Source organism: Erigeron canadensis, chromosome 6 (assembly GCF_010389155.1).
Source record: "Erigeron canadensis isolate Cc75 chromosome 6, C_canadensis_v1, whole genome shotgun sequence".
In the NCBI taxonomy this organism is placed as follows: Eukaryota; Viridiplantae; Streptophyta; class Magnoliopsida; order Asterales; family Asteraceae; genus Erigeron; species Erigeron canadensis.
In genome coordinates this window covers 33,761,583-33,778,812 of record NC_057766.1, presented here as the reverse complement: position 1 = coordinate 33,778,812, position 17,230 = coordinate 33,761,583, and the positions used below count along the sequence as shown (strand labels likewise).

The 17,230-nt window shown below is 33.5% G+C and overlaps 3 protein-coding genes across 4 annotated transcripts; 1 reads left to right on the top strand and 2 right to left on the bottom strand.

Annotated features, from left to right (window-relative positions):
- Nucleotides 1-1,955: 1,955 nt before the first annotated feature.
- On the bottom strand, nucleotides 1,956-4,373 carry LOC122605813 (protein KINESIN LIGHT CHAIN-RELATED 2-like). The gene is made up of 2 exons (XM_043778770.1): nucleotides 2,509-4,373; nucleotides 1,956-2,404 (listed from the first exon to the last, which is right to left on the bottom strand). Exons 1-2 carry the CDS (start codon nucleotides 4,371-4,373, stop codon nucleotides 2,230-2,232), a joined length of 2,040 nt encoding a protein of 679 aa, XP_043634705.1. The 3' UTR covers nucleotides 1,956-2,229.
- A 4,101-nt stretch (nucleotides 4,374-8,474) lies between these two features.
- LOC122605474 (RNA exonuclease 4-like) lies at nucleotides 8,475-10,366 on the top strand. Its single transcript, XM_043778429.1, has 6 exons — nucleotides 8,475-8,750; nucleotides 8,831-8,961; nucleotides 9,041-9,252; nucleotides 9,374-9,580; nucleotides 9,670-9,750; nucleotides 9,852-10,366. The coding sequence occupies exons 1-6, from the start codon at nucleotides 8,588-8,590 to the stop codon at nucleotides 10,096-10,098; spliced, it is 1,041 nt and encodes a 346-aa protein (XP_043634364.1). The 5' UTR covers nucleotides 8,475-8,587; the 3' UTR covers nucleotides 10,099-10,366.
- Nucleotides 10,367-11,258: 892 nt separating this feature from the next.
- Nucleotides 11,259-16,585, bottom strand: LOC122605473 (protein farnesyltransferase subunit beta-like). Of its 2 annotated transcripts, none has more exons than XM_043778427.1 (14): nucleotides 16,224-16,503; nucleotides 16,040-16,126; nucleotides 15,814-15,919; nucleotides 15,666-15,701; nucleotides 15,372-15,454; nucleotides 14,495-14,548; nucleotides 14,339-14,390; nucleotides 14,151-14,215; nucleotides 13,846-13,902; nucleotides 13,629-13,701; nucleotides 13,455-13,541; nucleotides 13,258-13,372; nucleotides 13,066-13,169; nucleotides 11,259-11,773 (listed from the first exon to the last, which is right to left on the bottom strand). In XM_043778427.1, exons 1-14 carry the CDS (start codon nucleotides 16,427-16,429, stop codon nucleotides 11,531-11,533), a joined length of 1,368 nt encoding a protein of 455 aa, XP_043634362.1. In that variant the 5' UTR covers nucleotides 16,430-16,503; the 3' UTR covers nucleotides 11,259-11,530. The 2 variants fall into 2 exon arrangements, with proteins under 2 accessions (XP_043634362.1, XP_043634363.1); XM_043778428.1 differs by having other exon boundaries at nucleotides 11,476-11,773; nucleotides 13,066-13,132; nucleotides 13,241-13,372; nucleotides 16,224-16,585.
- Nucleotides 16,586-17,230: the final 645 nt, after the last annotated feature.

Genomic DNA, 17,230 nt, shown 5'->3' with positions numbered 1-17,230 from the left:
TATTTTTCAAACCAAAACAAACACTTTTATCACATAAACCCCATTTTATCATGGATCCAAGGAGGGGGAAACAACAACAAAACTTAGCTAATGTCTCACGAGGTCGAGATCGGGGTCGAGCCATATATCGATAAGAAAAACAACAATATCAACAACAATGCCAACAACAAATTCAACCACCATATCAACAACTTAGTTTAGTCGTTTTCTAATTTGTTTAAGCATGTACCGAACTATGTTTTATTTAGTACTTTATGTGATGGATGATTTTATGTTTTATTTATATTGTTTTATTAAGTTGTTTTATGTTTTATTAATTTGTTTTACTATAAATGGTTGATTAAATTAAATGAAAAAGAAATTAAAAAAATTTAGGAGGCTTGAGAAAGTCATGAATGACTAAGAAATGAGTTGGGAGAGTTGGTTGGGAAGGTTAAAAGGGTAAAATGAGTTGGAGAGATGTGATTGATGAGATTTGAGAGGGTTGAAAAAAATAGCTACATGACTCCTTGTACCCTTATATATGTGATTTTTGGCAAAAACCTTAAATATAACAAACACCTTAAATAATACAGTATAATGAAATTTATGAAGATATGATGACTTGGTCAAATTCCTATTTGAATTATGTACTTTTTTTTTTACGTGCGCGCACACACACATATATAAATATATAGATAAATATAGAATTGAGATTTCGAATTTGAGTTGAATTAGTAAAATAATAATTAATATTAGGAACAATTTGCCAACTAAGATTTTAACTAATCTTAATGAAATTATGTGTACATCTACATGGCAACTTAAAAAAAGGACTAATACCCATAAGTGGACAAATAATCAAAAATTCTATATGTAAATAAACATTTTTCTATCTTTTTAGTTATATAGAGATATAGAGATTCTTTTAAAAAGATATACTAGTGCGGCGCACTTTTTCTGTATTTAGATTTGAAAGTTGGTTTGTTTATAATTAGTTGTTACATTGGATTTCGTCTGAAAATGTGGAATTATGGCCCACATATTATACTTAGTTATTTGAAAAAAAAAGATAGGATTTGGCTATTAATTTCTAAACATATGAATTACCCGCAAATGTCAGTAAATTGAGCATATGTTATCTTATCCGGACTCGCGTTATAAAAACTCTTCAATTCGCCAAATAGATAAATTTTAACGATTATAACAAATTGATGTATGGAGATTTATACAATACAAGTATGTATAAAGTTTTTTGTTCAATGTTCAGTTACAAATAAATTATTTTATCAATATTCTTTAGTACTTATCTTATATTAGTCAAAACAATACTCCAATATTACATTTGGGTGGTCTTTGTTACATGTTGGTGCTTATGGAAGATGAGAAATGAGAAGAAATTTGAAGACAAGCCGATAAGAGTGGAGAAGATTGTTCAGGATATAAAGACCACGAGTTACTTATGGTATAAGAATAAGTCTAGTCTTTACTCAGTTAGTTTACAAGATTGGATTTTTTTTAATGTAAATTTGTAATTAGTATGATGTATAGTGTTGCCTGTATTTATTTTGTGAGTTAAATGTTGAATAAAATTTACTTTTTTAAAAAAAAAAAGTTGTAAAAGTTGGCCGGGTATTAAACACTTTTGACTTCTTTCTTTCACCGAGATAATCCTAAAGTCAAAAAGTTCTTTACACTACCTTACTTTTTTTACAAGTATTAAAACCTTGGAGTCTTGTACCAACTAATTCTCCAAATGCCAATTCAGCAACAGGATAAAAATGTATTTAATCTCGTGCTTGGAATATGCAGGCTACTCAAGTATCTATGAGACTATATTAATATGAAGAATAATGAGTCAAGAGACACAAATATACAATTGACAAGACGAATAAATAACACTGACAAACCCATCCATGCATTCCATAAGAAATTTGAAGTATAGTCAAGCTAGATTGACAACCATTTCTGCTGCCCTTCAAGTTTTTGCTATTCATCATATGTTTACAACGTAATTCATTGGCAGCATACATATATATTGTCACACAAATGTGATCATAACCTTTGAAAAATGAATACAACAAAAATGAAGCTCCAACTGTAGTTAATTAGTAGTCTGCCTAATCAACCCTGCCCGAAGGATATACAGAAAATGAAGCATATCTTCCCAAGAGCATTTCATACATTTCGATTTTCTTGATATCATATAAGAGGATTGTTTTTTAAATAAAGAGAGATAAATGTGTGTGTTTAACCATCAAGTAGGAATTCAAGTGACAACGATTTCTTGCTTCTACGCCGGCCTGCATCTTTCAGTAACAGGGCTAGTCTTCTTTTCTCATCATCCACATCCGAACTTGCTGTTCCAAGCTTCTCTTCTCTCATTCCAACTACGTATTCAAGTATATCAATTGCATCTTCCCATCTGCATTTACCAAAACAAGTCATCTTACAAAACGCGCATAATTAAACAAGCTAGAAAAAAAATAAAGAAGCAAAAGAGGGACACTTATCAAATTTAGTACGCACCTTCCCATTGCATCATAAGTTCCTGCAAGATTGCTATAAACACCAAGTGTGTCTGGATGATGAGGACCGTATTCCACTTCCAAAACACCCTTTGCTTCTTCAAAAAGATCAGCAGCCTCATCTAACAAGTCGATTTGAACACAAGCCAGGCCCATTTGGTTCAAAACATTACCAAATAAAGCTGATTTCTTCTCTGCCACCACTCTAAGTTTTGAAACGGCAACCTTGAAATAATCATATGAGTCAGAGTAGTTTCCCATCATGTAATACAAAACACCCATTTGAGCCTCTACTCCTGCGACCGTGCTCAGCTGACCTTGAGCCTTTCCGAATACTTTGAGTGCCTTTTTGAGTAAGTTAATGGCTGCACTAAGTTCATTCATGGATTCATAAATAGCAGCAACTTCAATGAACCCGTTACCAATTTCATCATTCGGGCTTCCTGGCATTGGCTTCTCATAGATCCGTAGTGCGTTTCCACAATATGATTTAGATTCACGGAACTTTCCCATTTTGTTGTAGAGTTCAGCCAAACGGACAAAAACAGAAGCAACCGATGGATGGTTGTCTCCTTTAGTTGCCTTGAACACATTGAGTGCTTTTTGATAAGCAAAAACTGATTCATCATAACGAGCCAAAGATAGATAAGCATCACCGATACAAAGATCAATAGCAGCAACATCAGAATCTTGACCGGCTGCAGACATGGTTATACTGGCTAAAACATAGTGTTCAAGTGCGGCTTCAAATTCACCCTTGGCATCACAAACAAGCCCCATTAATCTTCTATCTGCTGCTTCTTCAACAGAAGCGGTTGAACCATTTGCTTTGTGTATCTCAAGAGCCATTTGACATAACTTCTTGGCCTCATCGAATTCCAATGCTTGAACATGAGCCTCGGCTACATACCTACAAGTTTCTCCAAATCTTGGATCGTTTACACCCAAAACCTGTCTTTGGATTCCTAAACCTGCTGTATAACACAGTATGGAATTTTCAATATATCCAAGCATCGCGTATGTGTCACCTAACTGCATACATCCAGCAAACTTAGCTAATGAGGTTTTATGGCCTTCACCCATGCTTGGTATCTCGATAGAACGTTCTAGAAGTGGAATGGCATCACCATACTGCCCTAAACCACAATACAATGCTGCTACAATATGCAAACACATGACATAGTCCAAACTGGGCTTCTGAAACCGACTGCTCTCAAACGCTTTCATTGCTCTTATACCCAATTCAAGAGCTTTCTTTGGATCTTCACCCGACGCCAACAACTCCCTAGTTTGCTTGAGTAAGTAAGGCCCAAGATAATGTGGATCTTCTTTTCCTTTTGGTGATCCTAATTGGGGAAAATTCTTTTCGGCCACTCTAGGACTCCCGAGAGGTAAGTTGTTGTCATGGAAAGACTTACTTCTTGTTGTTGGCTTTGGGATCATAGGAGATCTTGGAGAAGATACACTTTTAATACTTAAAGATTGGTTCAATTTCTTAGGAGTAGGCGTTCTAGGAGTAGGAGTTTTAGGAGTGGTGCAACTTGGTGTTTCCATTGTATCAATCATAATCAGATTTTTTTTGGTAGTTTTATCTCCTTTGGCATAATCTCCTGTCGCAAGAGAACGTAGCTCAGAGTCGATTTTTGATTCTTGGCAATGCGTTTTGTTTCTTTGCATATCAAAGGCATCACGATACAACTGCTCATAAGTGTCGGCGGCTAGAGGGCTGGTTTGATCTAAATCAAATATATTGTTGTCAAGTTCTTGTGTTGTCAATGGACTTTTTGGTGATGGAGTGATGTAAAGGTTTTTATGGGGCAAGGAAAGGTTTCCGAGTGAGCCCGAATGCAGGCTAGATTTCGACATTTTTATTGCTCAAATGTGATCAGCCCGAATACTATATACAGTTTCTTCTGCATATACACACAAAAAAAAGACTCCATTAACCAACCTAGTGATTAACATGTATATAACCATATTGCATGATTCTAAATGTATATATATTTAAAAGTGGTAGATTCAATTTATACATCTTAAGAAGGACATGCAGCTGTTTAGATACAAAATTGTGAATATAAAAATATGGATCCCAGAATTTATAACAACGAAAATACATATCTATACACATGCATTAGATAGTCTGTTTTTTTATTAAAAAAAATAAAATCGTACACAGCTGCTAATTGATCATAAATTAATGAACAAATAACCTAACAAATTTAACAATCAAATCTAAATGTATGCAAAATGAACATAACATAACATTATTATATACAATTAACAAAATCTTACGTAATGTAACAAAATGTAACGTAACATATATAACAGGATATAATGTTACATGACAAAATCTATCACGTACCTTGATATTCCACCTGTATATATAACAATCCGGTCTCTTCCGTATGTATATTCTGCATACAAAAAAGAAAGGAAAAAATCGAGAAAAACGGAATAAAAACAGAAGAGATGGAGATAATGTGAAGAATGGCACAGAGGAGGGAAGGATGTGTTTTTAATTATAGTTTAATTAGTATAATAAGAATAATTAAGAAGAAGATGAAGAATTTTCCGGCCCCTCCGCAACCGTGTGCAACCACTCTTCTGTTTTTCTCTCTTTATTTCTTTTTCAATCACTTATTTATTTTATTTCTTCGGTTATTATTTCCTGGAAAGGAAGGGATTTGTTTTTTATACGTTGGTGTTTCCATTTAACTACACAACCGTTTTTCTTTGTTCCTAAAATTATACTGTATATATACAAAATCCTTGTAGAGAAATGACCGTTGATATAAATAAACAACTTGTTTTCTTTGTTAATAAAATCCAAAATGATAGATTAATTTATAAAAGTATAAAACATAACTAAGTATCATATTTTAAATTCTCAAAGTCTTTCTTTTCCAATTTTGTTTTTAAATATTTTTGCTTGTGTTATATAATATTTAATGAAAATTATATGAATTGATTATGTAATTTTTAGATGTGTTTCCATTAATATAATTTTCATAATATATTATATAAAACAAAATAATATATTTATTTATAGTCAAATTTGAAAAATAAAGATTTTAAAAATTTTAAATAAAACAATTCCAATGGATCGAACGGGAAGGTGTAAATATGTTCCATGTGGTAACTTCTTTTTGGTCCCTCCCCATGGGTTTGAACTAGGGACAGTCGGACAGATCAGAAAAAACATGTAAATCACAATTCACAAAAACCAAAGATGAGATAAAACCTTAAGATAAGGGATCAAATCCGGGAAAAATTTGTTCTAGGAGCAGAATTTAGGGAATTCTATATATCACATGGACCAAAATATGAATTAACGGCACCCAAGAATAATGTTGTTAACACTTAAACAGAACCCTTATATAAGGTAAATTAATCAAAATGTGATGCAAACACAAAGAAAATTTATAAGAGCTCCTAATTGAAGCTGAACTCTTATATAATGTAAATTAATCAAAATGTGATGGAAACACAAAGAAAATTTATAAGAGCTCCAAATTACTTCTGGCATGTACAGAGAATTTAAAAGGCTGCATGGCACAATTGAACCACAGATTCTAAAGGTTTTGCGGCTAATGGTTATCCACCAGATAATTACTTTCATTGAAAAGATAGAATATATTTACAAATAACATGACTAAGGAGATCAAGTTAGTGGCAAGTGGGTTAGCATCTAAGTTGAATACTGTTTTAGGGATGTTCGGTTTGGTTAATTTAGAAGGGTCTTCAATGAATCCAGGATCAGTATGATCATTATTTAAAACTACTTTTTGAATATATGTTATATTTTTATTATAGAAAAGGTGAGGTAATTAGACTGCAGAATATGGTTTTTTAATCATTGGAGATATCAAGATACTTTTTCTCTTCTATATTTACATATAGAGATAAGGATTGAATGTAAATGACCTCAACTAATAAAGTTTTTGGGTGGAAAAGCCTTTTTGGAAAAAGTCACTCAATAATATTGGCTTCTTAATAGCTTCTTAAGCATGAAAAACTAAACCTAACTAGATTAGAGAAATTGGAACTTATAAACACAAATGCTGAAAAGTCTTTCAAATAAGCTAGTCATCTATACACATACACACAGGCACAAATACAGGGGAAAAAAATAAAAACTTGACCTGGACAGTCATAATACTTATTAATTCACCATAAAAACCACTATTTTACAGAAAAAAAATTGCGACACTTTATTCGCAAGTTGCGTCATGTATTATACATCTCTCTAGCTTTCTTTTAAAATGATTATCCAATAGACAAATATATATACACTTAAGTACTCCATTTTAATTACTCTTCAACATTTATTTAATGCTTTTTGATATTTATAATATTAAATTCCACAAGCTATGGGTAATATAGTTGATCAATAGTCTAAACATACACAAGTATTTTGGTATAACACTATTAAAATAAGATTTTCCATTTAACACAAAATAATTCACTATTATAGTTGTGGTTGATCCATCCTAGTAGAGTTAGTTCATTTTTGATACCTACATACAGAAAATCGACGCGTAATCGTGTGACAATAAAGATTCTCTTAGCCTTTTCAAATGTACGAATTTAACAAGCCACAAAAGCGTGCAATTCAACAAGCTATCACCATCTTTGACTGTTAAAATGACCTTAAATTTTATTCCCATTTCTACGCCACATTTTCTGATGTTTTATTTGACATTCGATATTTAAAGACTGTAACTCTAGCTAATAGTTGGAGAATGATACAGAAGACTGGACCAGAAGTATCCATGCAAAATATGCTCTCTACAACTTTTTTTTCTATTGGGTATCTTCAAAGATCGAATCTGGAGCCCCACCCCGGTCAAAAGCTTTTCGGACTACTCTTAATAAGAATCTCATCCATCTTGCATACTTTGTTCCATTACGAAAAGTCAATCTATCTATAAGCATCATATATGTACGCCACCCATCACTCATCCCCGGGCAACTCACTGCAGAATCTTAACCTAGGCATGGTCGAAAATCTTATCTTTAAGTTTCTGCAAATGCTCAAATTACATATATATAATGTTCTATACTAGTCTCCCATGCAGCATCTAATCATACCTTCACAAAAAGGTAATTTAGTTATCTACGCAAACACAAACAAGATCTAAGACCAAATCTATAAGCTTTTATGGTATGAGAGTACGAATACGTATGGGTAACAAACAGTATAATGGCCAAAGCTTTTATGTGTGTCAGTGTGTGCATGGTATCTATCCCAAGGGGCAAGGGTTAGTACCAAGTTGAAAATAACTAATGAGGCAGCATAGAATAAAGTAAGAATAAGCATGAGAGGAGTACAAATATTCTTTATGATCTGGAACGGGCCCATGGGATTATGAAGCATGTTTTTTGAACGAAGAAAGTATATGCAGTCAAGCATTCAAGATTGAGACCTTAATTCGTGCACACTAACAAACAGTTCTTAAGGAATCGGGTCATTTTCAGTTCTCGGATTTGATCCACCATTTTAACTCTAACCATATTTTCTTTAGTAGGGTGTGATTTTGGCTTGCAAGTCAGTACGACATGTAACTATTTTGATCCGTTTTCGAAAGATAAAAACGAATTCACTCTTTCTCGAGCTATAAATACCTCAGGCATTCTTCCATTTCCTTCTCAAGCCTTCTCAACATTTCTTCGCCTAACACTGCAAGCAAGAACCCTGATTTACGATATCAAAATTAACAGCATAATGGATTCTTCAGACACTCTAAGGTAACAATCATAAAATGATGCTCCCTCTTTCATAGATATAGCAGGCCTGCAAGCTTTTTAATCATGCTTATCAATAATGATATAGCATTTGCATGATCGAAATCATGATGTAGCACTTGCAAGCTTGCAACGACATCATGCGTTATCTGTTTGCATTTATATTTAACTATTCAAGTATAGTATTGTTAAGATAATTCAGTTACATGTCATTGAGGTACATAATTTTTATTGGTTGTATCATATGGAACATTTTCTCAGCATGATATATTAAAGAACAAAACAACTTGTATAAGTTAACTATCACAGCAAAAAGGGATATCTTACCACTCTTTATGTTGGTCAGGAATAAGTGTGCAGCCTGCTATAGGCAGTTCAACAAAAAGGAGCACCTAGTGGAACACATGAGGACATCATATCACTCGGTGCATGAGCCAATGTGTGGAATTTGTGGAAAACGCTGCCGGTCATTTGAATCCCTTCGCGAACATCTTATAGGTATTATATGGTGTATACTTACTATAAAATGGTTTTCTTAGCATCATGTACTACATGCATACTAATTTCTTCTTTTGCAGGACCATTGCCAAAGGCAGAATGTGAAAGGTTGTTCAGAGACCGTGGTTGTGACATTTGCCTAAACATCCTTAGCAGCCGCAATGCTCTGAGGATTCACCGAGATACATGTCAACTTTCATTTGGAAATAACGTAATACATCCCTCCCCTTAAAAACCCATCTATTCTCTATTATGAATTTGGTCTTAATCATGAAATATTATTATTTCAGGCTCTATTGCACCGATTTGCTAACTTAGGCATCCAAGATAACCTGAGAATTGATAGTGGGAAAACAAGAGCAGTTGCTCTTGCATGCAAAATGGTTGGTGGTGGTAGTGATGGTTCATTGGATCTCTGTGCGAAAGTCTGCATCATAGATGAATACGAGAACATATTATTCCGGTCCTATGTCAAACCTCACCTTCCTATTACACATTACAGGTATCTTTTTTCCATCCTCATGTCCTAAATACTAGAGTGCCCTTAAACAGTTAAGCAAGTATTACATAAATTTTTGTAAATAGAATATTCTTTTACTAATAGAGATTCTAAATATTTATAGGTATGAGACAACAGGCATTCGACCAGAATACCTCAGGGATGCGATGCCACTTAGGCAAGTGCAAAGGAAGATTCAAGATTTCCTGTGCAATGGAGAACCCATATGGAAGATCCGTCCAAGAGGTGGGAAGGCAAGGATTCTTGTAGGCCATGGGTTGGATCATGATCTAAAGAGCTTGGAATTAGAGTACCCTGCAGTTAAAATAAGGTAAACACCTGGTAGATTATAACATAAAATCTCAAAATGATCATGACCATGGTGCTTATATAGTTATATGGACTCAACTTTGATTACAGGGATACAGCAAACTATCCACCCTTAATGAAGACTAGCAAGCTCAGCAACTCACTTAAGTATCTCACAAGAGCATACCTCGGGTAATCTTTAGTGAACATTATTAATGAATATGTCTTGTTTGTTGACCTTGATTCAACAGCTGAACACATCCCAGTAGAACTAATGGATATTTTTCACACAGATATGATATTCAAAGTGGCATACAAGACCCTTATGAAGACTGTGTTGCAACAATGAGGCTGTACAGGAGGATGCGATCCCAGGCTCATAGAAATGAGAATTATCCACTTGCTATGGACCCGCAAAATAAAAATAATTTTGCTTCATGGAGACAAAATGAGCTCGAGAGGATGAGTCCTGATGAACTGTTTTCAATCTCAAGGTCTGATTTTTATTGTTGGTGCTTAGATAGCAAAGACTACGCCTAAACAAAGAGAGAAACTAGTATCAAGAATGTAGTGGGTGTATCTGATAGCTATATTGAGCTATTAACCTATAAAATAACTAGATATATATAGAAATAAAGCATGGAAATTTTCCCATGTTTCTAGTAGATGATGGTAGGGAAATTTGTGTAGTATGAGGCATTGAGCCTATACGAATGAATTATTCATTGATATCTATAAGATGGGATTAGATATATCAATTGTATTTGATTTAACAAGAATAAATACATCTTTTCTTGCTGAAAAACGTTCGAGATCCACCTAGGTATGTTTCAATCTTTGATCACTAAAGCTACAACTCCAAGACAGTGAAAACAGTTCTAATATAAGTTATCCACTAATATAAATTGTTTATGGTCCTGGTACTTCCAAAACAATGCATGTCTTCTGTAGCATAAACAACAGTCTAATTCTGGATCTGATATTACAGTTGTAGACATTTATGAGTCACAAAATTGCAACAAATTACAGAAAACTTAGTAAACTTTAATCTAAAAATATATAAAAACCTTGCAAATAACAACTAAATCCCAATTTATGGGATACCGTTGCTGAGAAATTGAAGGTAACTAACTTCAAGAACATGGTTAACAAAAAACTGACGCATTGTTTCTTATGAAGAACTTAAATTACGTGTTAAGCTGTCACCGTTAATAATTAGGATAAGCAACTTTCAGTAGCTCAAAAGCCTCGAATATACAAAACCAGGCAATCTTGATAACTCCATGTCCATCATCGACAAGTATTAGAACACTTAAAATGAGAAAAAATGTGTAAATAAAACAAGAGCAACATGATTCAATTCACAGTAAGATGCGATCCGTAATGAAGAAAAATCCATTATGTAATATATATGTATATTATATATATATATATATATATATATAGAGAGAGAGAGAGAGAGAGATGTACCTGAACTGAATAATCATAATTGGATGATGAAGATGGTAAGCATGTAACCAGTCGCTAAGCATATTCCATCTCCATATTCAATAACACGTCTATCTACACAAGTTCTCAAACTTGAGCTGATTACGTTACCATCACTTATGATTTTTGTTCTTGCTATAAACAAATAAATATCCGATCGATCACAACATTAATTTAAAAATTATGCACCAGGTGGAACCAGAAAGTACTGATATTAGGAATAGTTTACATTTCTCTCAATAATAATTTCTAAAATGTAGCATCTGCAATACATAAGTCAATATTCAAAGTGAAATGTAGATAAACAATATTAGGGATAGGTAGTATCTTTTAAGTTCAAAAGATTTACTCCCATGTCCAATTCAAGTTACATAGACCTCTAAACTATATGGATTGTAAACCATACCTATAACACCGAATAGACAAAAATGATACAACACTAGTATAATTTAAAATCCAGAAAATCGGTAAGGTTATTTATGCATCACAGTGCTGAAGCATTGGTAAAAAACTCATGTGCCTTATTGTATTGTTCCAAGACTATGTTGTGAAGAGGGTTAATTGGTTCAAGAAGGTTAGAATATGGACCAACCACAGAGCGAGCAAATGGTGGAGAATCATCATCTATAGACCAGCTATACTGAGCGGCGGATAGACCACTGAGACAATAACACGTGTGATAGTGGTCTCTGTTCTTCCCTGGTTTATCTCTGAACCCTCCTTCCACCTATATCACCCATAAATACATCAACGATATAATCTGATGGTTAGCAGAATACCAATTAATCACCAAACCAAATTAATCATTCCATTCACAAAGCCAATGGTTCGTTTTAGATTATCCAAAAGAAGAATATTTCATTTCGGTAACAAACATGCCTAAAAACAAACCGTTATAACCAAACCGTAGATTCCAACAGTAACACACGTTATTTATAGTGACATTCACCATCACAATGTGGCGGAACACAACATTTTTTGGCAGATGTGAGTCGTTTTGCTTCGCCACTTGTTTAATCTATCAGATTCGAATTATAGTAAGCGTATGAAATGAATAATTTGGTGAAATGAATGGTTAAGATTGAAACATAGAAGTTATGGATATATAAAAGATGGGTGGTTGGGATTAAAAGTTATTGGGTGCTTGAAAATTGAAACCCATGATTGATCAAGGAATGGATATAATATTAATCAACATCTTATGTAGTGTAGTGGGTTTAATGTATTATAAAAGAGTATAGATTTATCTTATTCAAATTATTAATGAGTGTGTGAAATTTATAAGGTTGAAATTATTAATAACTTGGAATTATTCGAAAAAAGAAAAAAATTACTATAAATGGATAAATGAATGGTTTACATTAGAAGTAACGGATGTACGAAAGATGAGTGGTTGGGATTAAAAGTTATGAGGTGTTTGAAAAGTGAGTGGTTGTACTTAATTTAGGAAAAGTTATAGTATTAAGTAAAAAAAGATTTGGGAGTGTAGTGGGTTAAATGTATTATAAAAGAGTATGTGCATATGTGTGTGTGTATTCAATGTATACTTATAGATAAGGAAGCGAAGTGGCAAGTACCAATCACTATTTCAAGTCCCCCGAGTCTCCTATTTGCCTTACTTTTCATGGTTGCCCATCAATTGAATTCGGACAAAATTAAACAATAACTAACCAAAACCAAATGCTTAAGCTTCTCAGTTAAATAAAAATGATGGTTATGTGCAGTTTTGGGTCATAACCAAATCATATCACCACATACTCGGCTTATTACAACCTGTGAAGCCAGACAGTTTGACTTTCAAGTTTCAACAAAACTAGTAGCTTTCAGTATCATTAGTGATTGTGGAATTTTGAATTGGTTTCATTTACAGAACATTCTGTTTCTAATATTTTCTGTTGGGTCTCTAAATTTACCTAAAAACTAGAGTATCCATAATTCCATGTCAAGTTTAAAGCTAGGCTTTATTTTCATTGACCTCCAAGATAGACTGAAAGACAATTTATTTTAATCTCAATTTACCTGTGAGCACAAGAGAACATATTGCTGCAGCGCATGAGTTTGAAAAAGAGGCTCTGCATCTGTATGCCTGTGAATGAACACTTGGTCAACATCATTCTTTTTTCCTGCACATAAACATATGCATACACATAATATTGTTAGATATAAGTAAATAATATATACTGTAGTACTGTACATAATATGTTGGCATGCCTTCCTCTTCATCATCAGATAATTCAGATGACGTGGAATCTTCATTGCTTCCCATACTATTATGCCGGTCACCAGTGGATGCATGTAATCTTTGTATTAGCATCGCAGCTCCCCCCTGGTCAATGCCTCTCTCATTACTATACTTAGAAAACAAAACATATCTATTGAATGTATGCAGCTAAAACCTATGTCTAAACCTGCCAAAAAGAATAGCAACCATCAACCAACTTATTTGTCCTTCCCTGAAAGCCACCTTCCACTCCTTGTCTGAAAACCAACCAATCCTGGTTCAAAACACAATATCTAACTCACAAATTGCAATAAATTGAATCGATTAAGTTGCATTGTGTGAGAAAATTAAAAAATCTTACAGTTAGATTAGCCAGGTCCAAACGGTTAACCTCATCGATCAAAATCATTGTGGCCAGCCCACAAAAAGTGTACCTAATAATAGATGATTAAGGTGTTATGCAGTTATATCTGATAAAAAGAAACAAATAATCAACCCAACATAAATGCAATTATGCAAAACTGAACTAAAAAACTCCTGACCATAAATTATGGTAGTTATTGAACACAATTACATACCCTCCATGAGCTTCTGAACCTGGTTCACCAGCAATGCCACCTTCATAGGTCTGACAACTGCATAAATGATGATAAAGAGTATAACTAAAGTAGTTCCATATAATCCGGTGGTTCTATCCAAAACCAGGCATATGTCCGTGTAACTATTTCATAAACCCAATTAGGAAAACGTGGATAGCAATTTGATAACATCTATTGCTCACTAATTGATATTCCAAAAAACTAATCCAACAAAAACTAAAACGACTTCCTCTTTACGATATAATATCATCTAAAAAACGAGAACTAAGTTTTCCAAGACCAACCTTACGATGTAATTTCCCACACCTTGGACAAGTTCTTCATCTAATATATTTAAAATACTCGCAACCTGTCATTGTATAAGTACAAGTATTAGCTAAAGAACAGGATTAACGTTAAACCAAACTTTCACAGTCACCGGGTCATTATATAATTGGTTATATAAGAACAGAAGAAAAAAAGTTAAACTTACAGAGATAGCGGTATAACAAGCACGAACATCGACTTCCCCACCGTCATGCATACTAAATAAAATGAAAAACTTATTAATTAGATACAAAGATCCTTGACTCAAATATGTTCGAAGCAACTTAAATCTGTAAATAACCACGTTAGTATTATGCAATACCTGAATCCTCCACTTATGTGTTTCATTCTACGCAAAAATGAGTGAATCTTTCTTCTGCAAATAAAAGCAGCTTATATGTAATGCCACGAGATTGTCACAATCAAAGTCTCCATCAAAAAATTTATGAGCTTTTTACTCCATATGTGAAATTTAAAAAACCTTCTTTTGATGTTATTGATATCTAAGTAAACCAAGAGACTAATTAAGAAAAAACAAGAGGTGATACTTGAATTTGTATAGGACTCTTAAATAAACTGCATGGCAAGGGGAATTTTTTACCATTTATGTGAAAAGGAGTCTATATGAGTTATACTTATTTTGCCAAAAGGATCATTAAGGGTATAATTCAAAATTTAACTTATAAACAGGTCACTGTTATTGAAGTCTCTAAAGCATACTCAAGTGTTTACAACCTCTTAAGTTGGTTTATTAAGAATACAAAGCTGTATTTTAATATAATACATTATTTTTAATGAAAATAAAATAAAAAGGCGTTGTGGCAAGTCAGCATAAACGAGACAACGAGTTCTACCTATTTGGACCCATCCTATAACTTTATCTGTTATGACTTGCCCAATTTGCCACCTTGACTGAAAATGAAAGTAAGGAAAAGCAGATTCTTGCCATAACTCAACTAATAGTTATGCAAAATAAAGTCAATACCCTTATCAATAAATCTATGAAAAAGCAGTTGTCTTTCAGGTAATATATTAACTAAAAAAAGAAACATGTATATGAGTATATCACTCAAAAATCTGTAGAAAGCAAAAAACCTCATTATATATCGGACATGATCAAAAAGCCAATAAGTGTCCTTAAATATAGGATATAATAATATAGAGGGAGTAACTAATTTCATCGTAACATAAAACAACACCTGTTAATTGATGCCAAAGATCTATGACCGCCTAAGGTGATAAGTGAATTAACTGCGGCATAAGTTGTTGCAAGATGTGGCATCTGACAGTAGTAGCAAATGTTAGCAGCACTTTAATGATACTCAACTTCAGAATGTATCTATTACAACATCATGCAGCATGTTTAAGAAAATGCGACTGCCTCACAAATGTAAATTCAGCAATTGGAAATAAGGTCTTGATTATTATAATAAATTTATAGATAACCCTCGAAGTTTAACCCAAATAACTATCATTATCAAATATTCACTTGCCTGCCCAGGTCCGCCACCATATCCACCATCCCGGTCCTAAAAGAATTACAAAACAAACCTCGCAGTTAATAACCTATAAAAAACTTCAAACCATATGCAACAAAAATACATCTAAAATAACAAACTCGAGTAGCAAACGGAAGCCAACCTGGCACCGACTTAAAAAGTCAATAGCATTACATTCCAAACCAAAATCAACAGAGTCTCCCAACAAAGCAATCGAATGAAGAATCCAATAGCAAATCCACGGCCGACTAACAAAACGCAACACAGTGAATTTAAGTTTATAATATATATTCAATGAATCCTACTGTTTATCATCAAATCAAAAACACTTAATGTAATAGGCATCACTAATAACAGCTAGATCATACTTGGAATCTAAGACGGTATACGATGGACCGAGATGCCGAAGGCCGTTGTCAAGGAACTCAATGTGCTTATCACGTTGAAGCTCTAACCTAATTGGCAAGCATTAAACTAAACATAATTACAAAACAATTAATGAAAAATAGATATATACATGTGTATGTATATATTAGGGTTTTGAGTACTTACATGACTGATTGGGAATTGGGGGGAATATTATAGAGAAGATGATATATATGGAAAACCTCACTTTCCACTGCTCGCTGATCTTGTTCTGTTACTGTTAGCTTCCATTCCGACGACGACGATGGTTCCATGGGTTCCGGCCGATGTGACTTTCGGTTAATTGTTTTTCTCCGTGGCTTGATTTTCCGCAACCGTAAAGTGAATCTCATTCAGAATTAGAATTAGAATTAACCCTGGACTAGATTACTTTTAACTGTGGTTTTAAACCGCCAAACGAGTGAATGTGAATCTATTTTTAACTCCAGGATATACCGGGGAAAAAAGAAACTATACTTTATTCGCACAATGCCACGGGGATGATAATAACGGCAGTGTGGTGTTTGTTGCTGTGTGGTGATGGCGGTGGTGGTTCTCGTGGGTGGTGGCTGGGTGGTCATTATTGTAAAAATTTTAAGGGTAATTATCATATTATTAAAGATATTATGAATATTTTAAGTTGACATGTTTAAATTAGTGAATAAAAGAAAATAAAATTAATTAATTCATTAAGGGTAAGATGGTCATTTTTCATATGAACATTTTTACGAGAGAAAGTGTTAAGAAGTGGTAACAAATTGAGTATAAATTTTTTTATAAAGTGGTACAGATGACAAAAAAGAGAATTAATTAATTTTTTTATACCCGCTTTGGTAAAGAAGACAAAAGTTCATGCATGCAAGTACTTCGAGCCAATGGAACGTCGACAACCACCATTCTATCACTATCATTGTAAGGTTGTGTTTACCCTAATTCTTCCTCTATAAAAGGCAACACAGCCGCATCATTAACAGTATGTTTTCTAACACAATGTGTTTTCTAAAAACATATTGTGTTAAGTTTCAAATCACAATGTGTTTTAGATAGCGTGTGAAAACTGGAAAATTGGTCAAACACAATGTGATTTGAAACTTAACGTGATGTATTCTTAAAAAACACATTGTGTTAAGTTCAGATCACAGTGTGTTTTTTGC

Excerpts from the sequence above, each read along its gene's own strand:
- LOC122605473 (XM_043778427.1), bottom strand. The coding sequence starts at position 16,429 with ATGAGATTCACTTTACGGTTGCGGAAAATCAAGCCACGGAGAAAAACA. Across the intron at positions 15,920-16,039 it reads TATACCGTCTTAGATTCCAA|TCGGCCGTGGATTTGCTATT; the intron begins GTATGATCTAGC and ends GCGTTTTGTTAG. Across the intron at positions 13,702-13,845 it reads GGTTCAGAAGCTCATGGAGG|GTACACTTTTTGTGGGCTGG; the intron begins GTATGTAATTGT and ends ATCTATTATTAG.
- LOC122605813 (XM_043778770.1), bottom strand. The coding sequence starts at position 4,373 with ATGTCGAAATCTAGCCTGCATTCGGGCTCACTCGGAAACCTTTCCTTG. Across the intron at positions 2,405-2,508 it reads ACTTATGATGCAATGGGAAG|ATGGGAAGATGCAATTGATA; the intron begins GTGCGTACTAAA and ends TGGTAAATGCAG.
- LOC122605474 (XM_043778429.1), top strand. The coding sequence starts at position 8,588 with ATGTTGGTCAGGAATAAGTGTGCAGCCTGCTATAGGCAGTTCAACAAA. Across the intron at positions 8,962-9,040 it reads AACTTTCATTTGGAAATAAC|GCTCTATTGCACCGATTTGC; the intron begins GTAATACATCCC and ends TTATTATTTCAG. Across the intron at positions 9,581-9,669 it reads TACCCTGCAGTTAAAATAAG|GGATACAGCAAACTATCCAC; the intron begins GTAAACACCTGG and ends CTTTGATTACAG.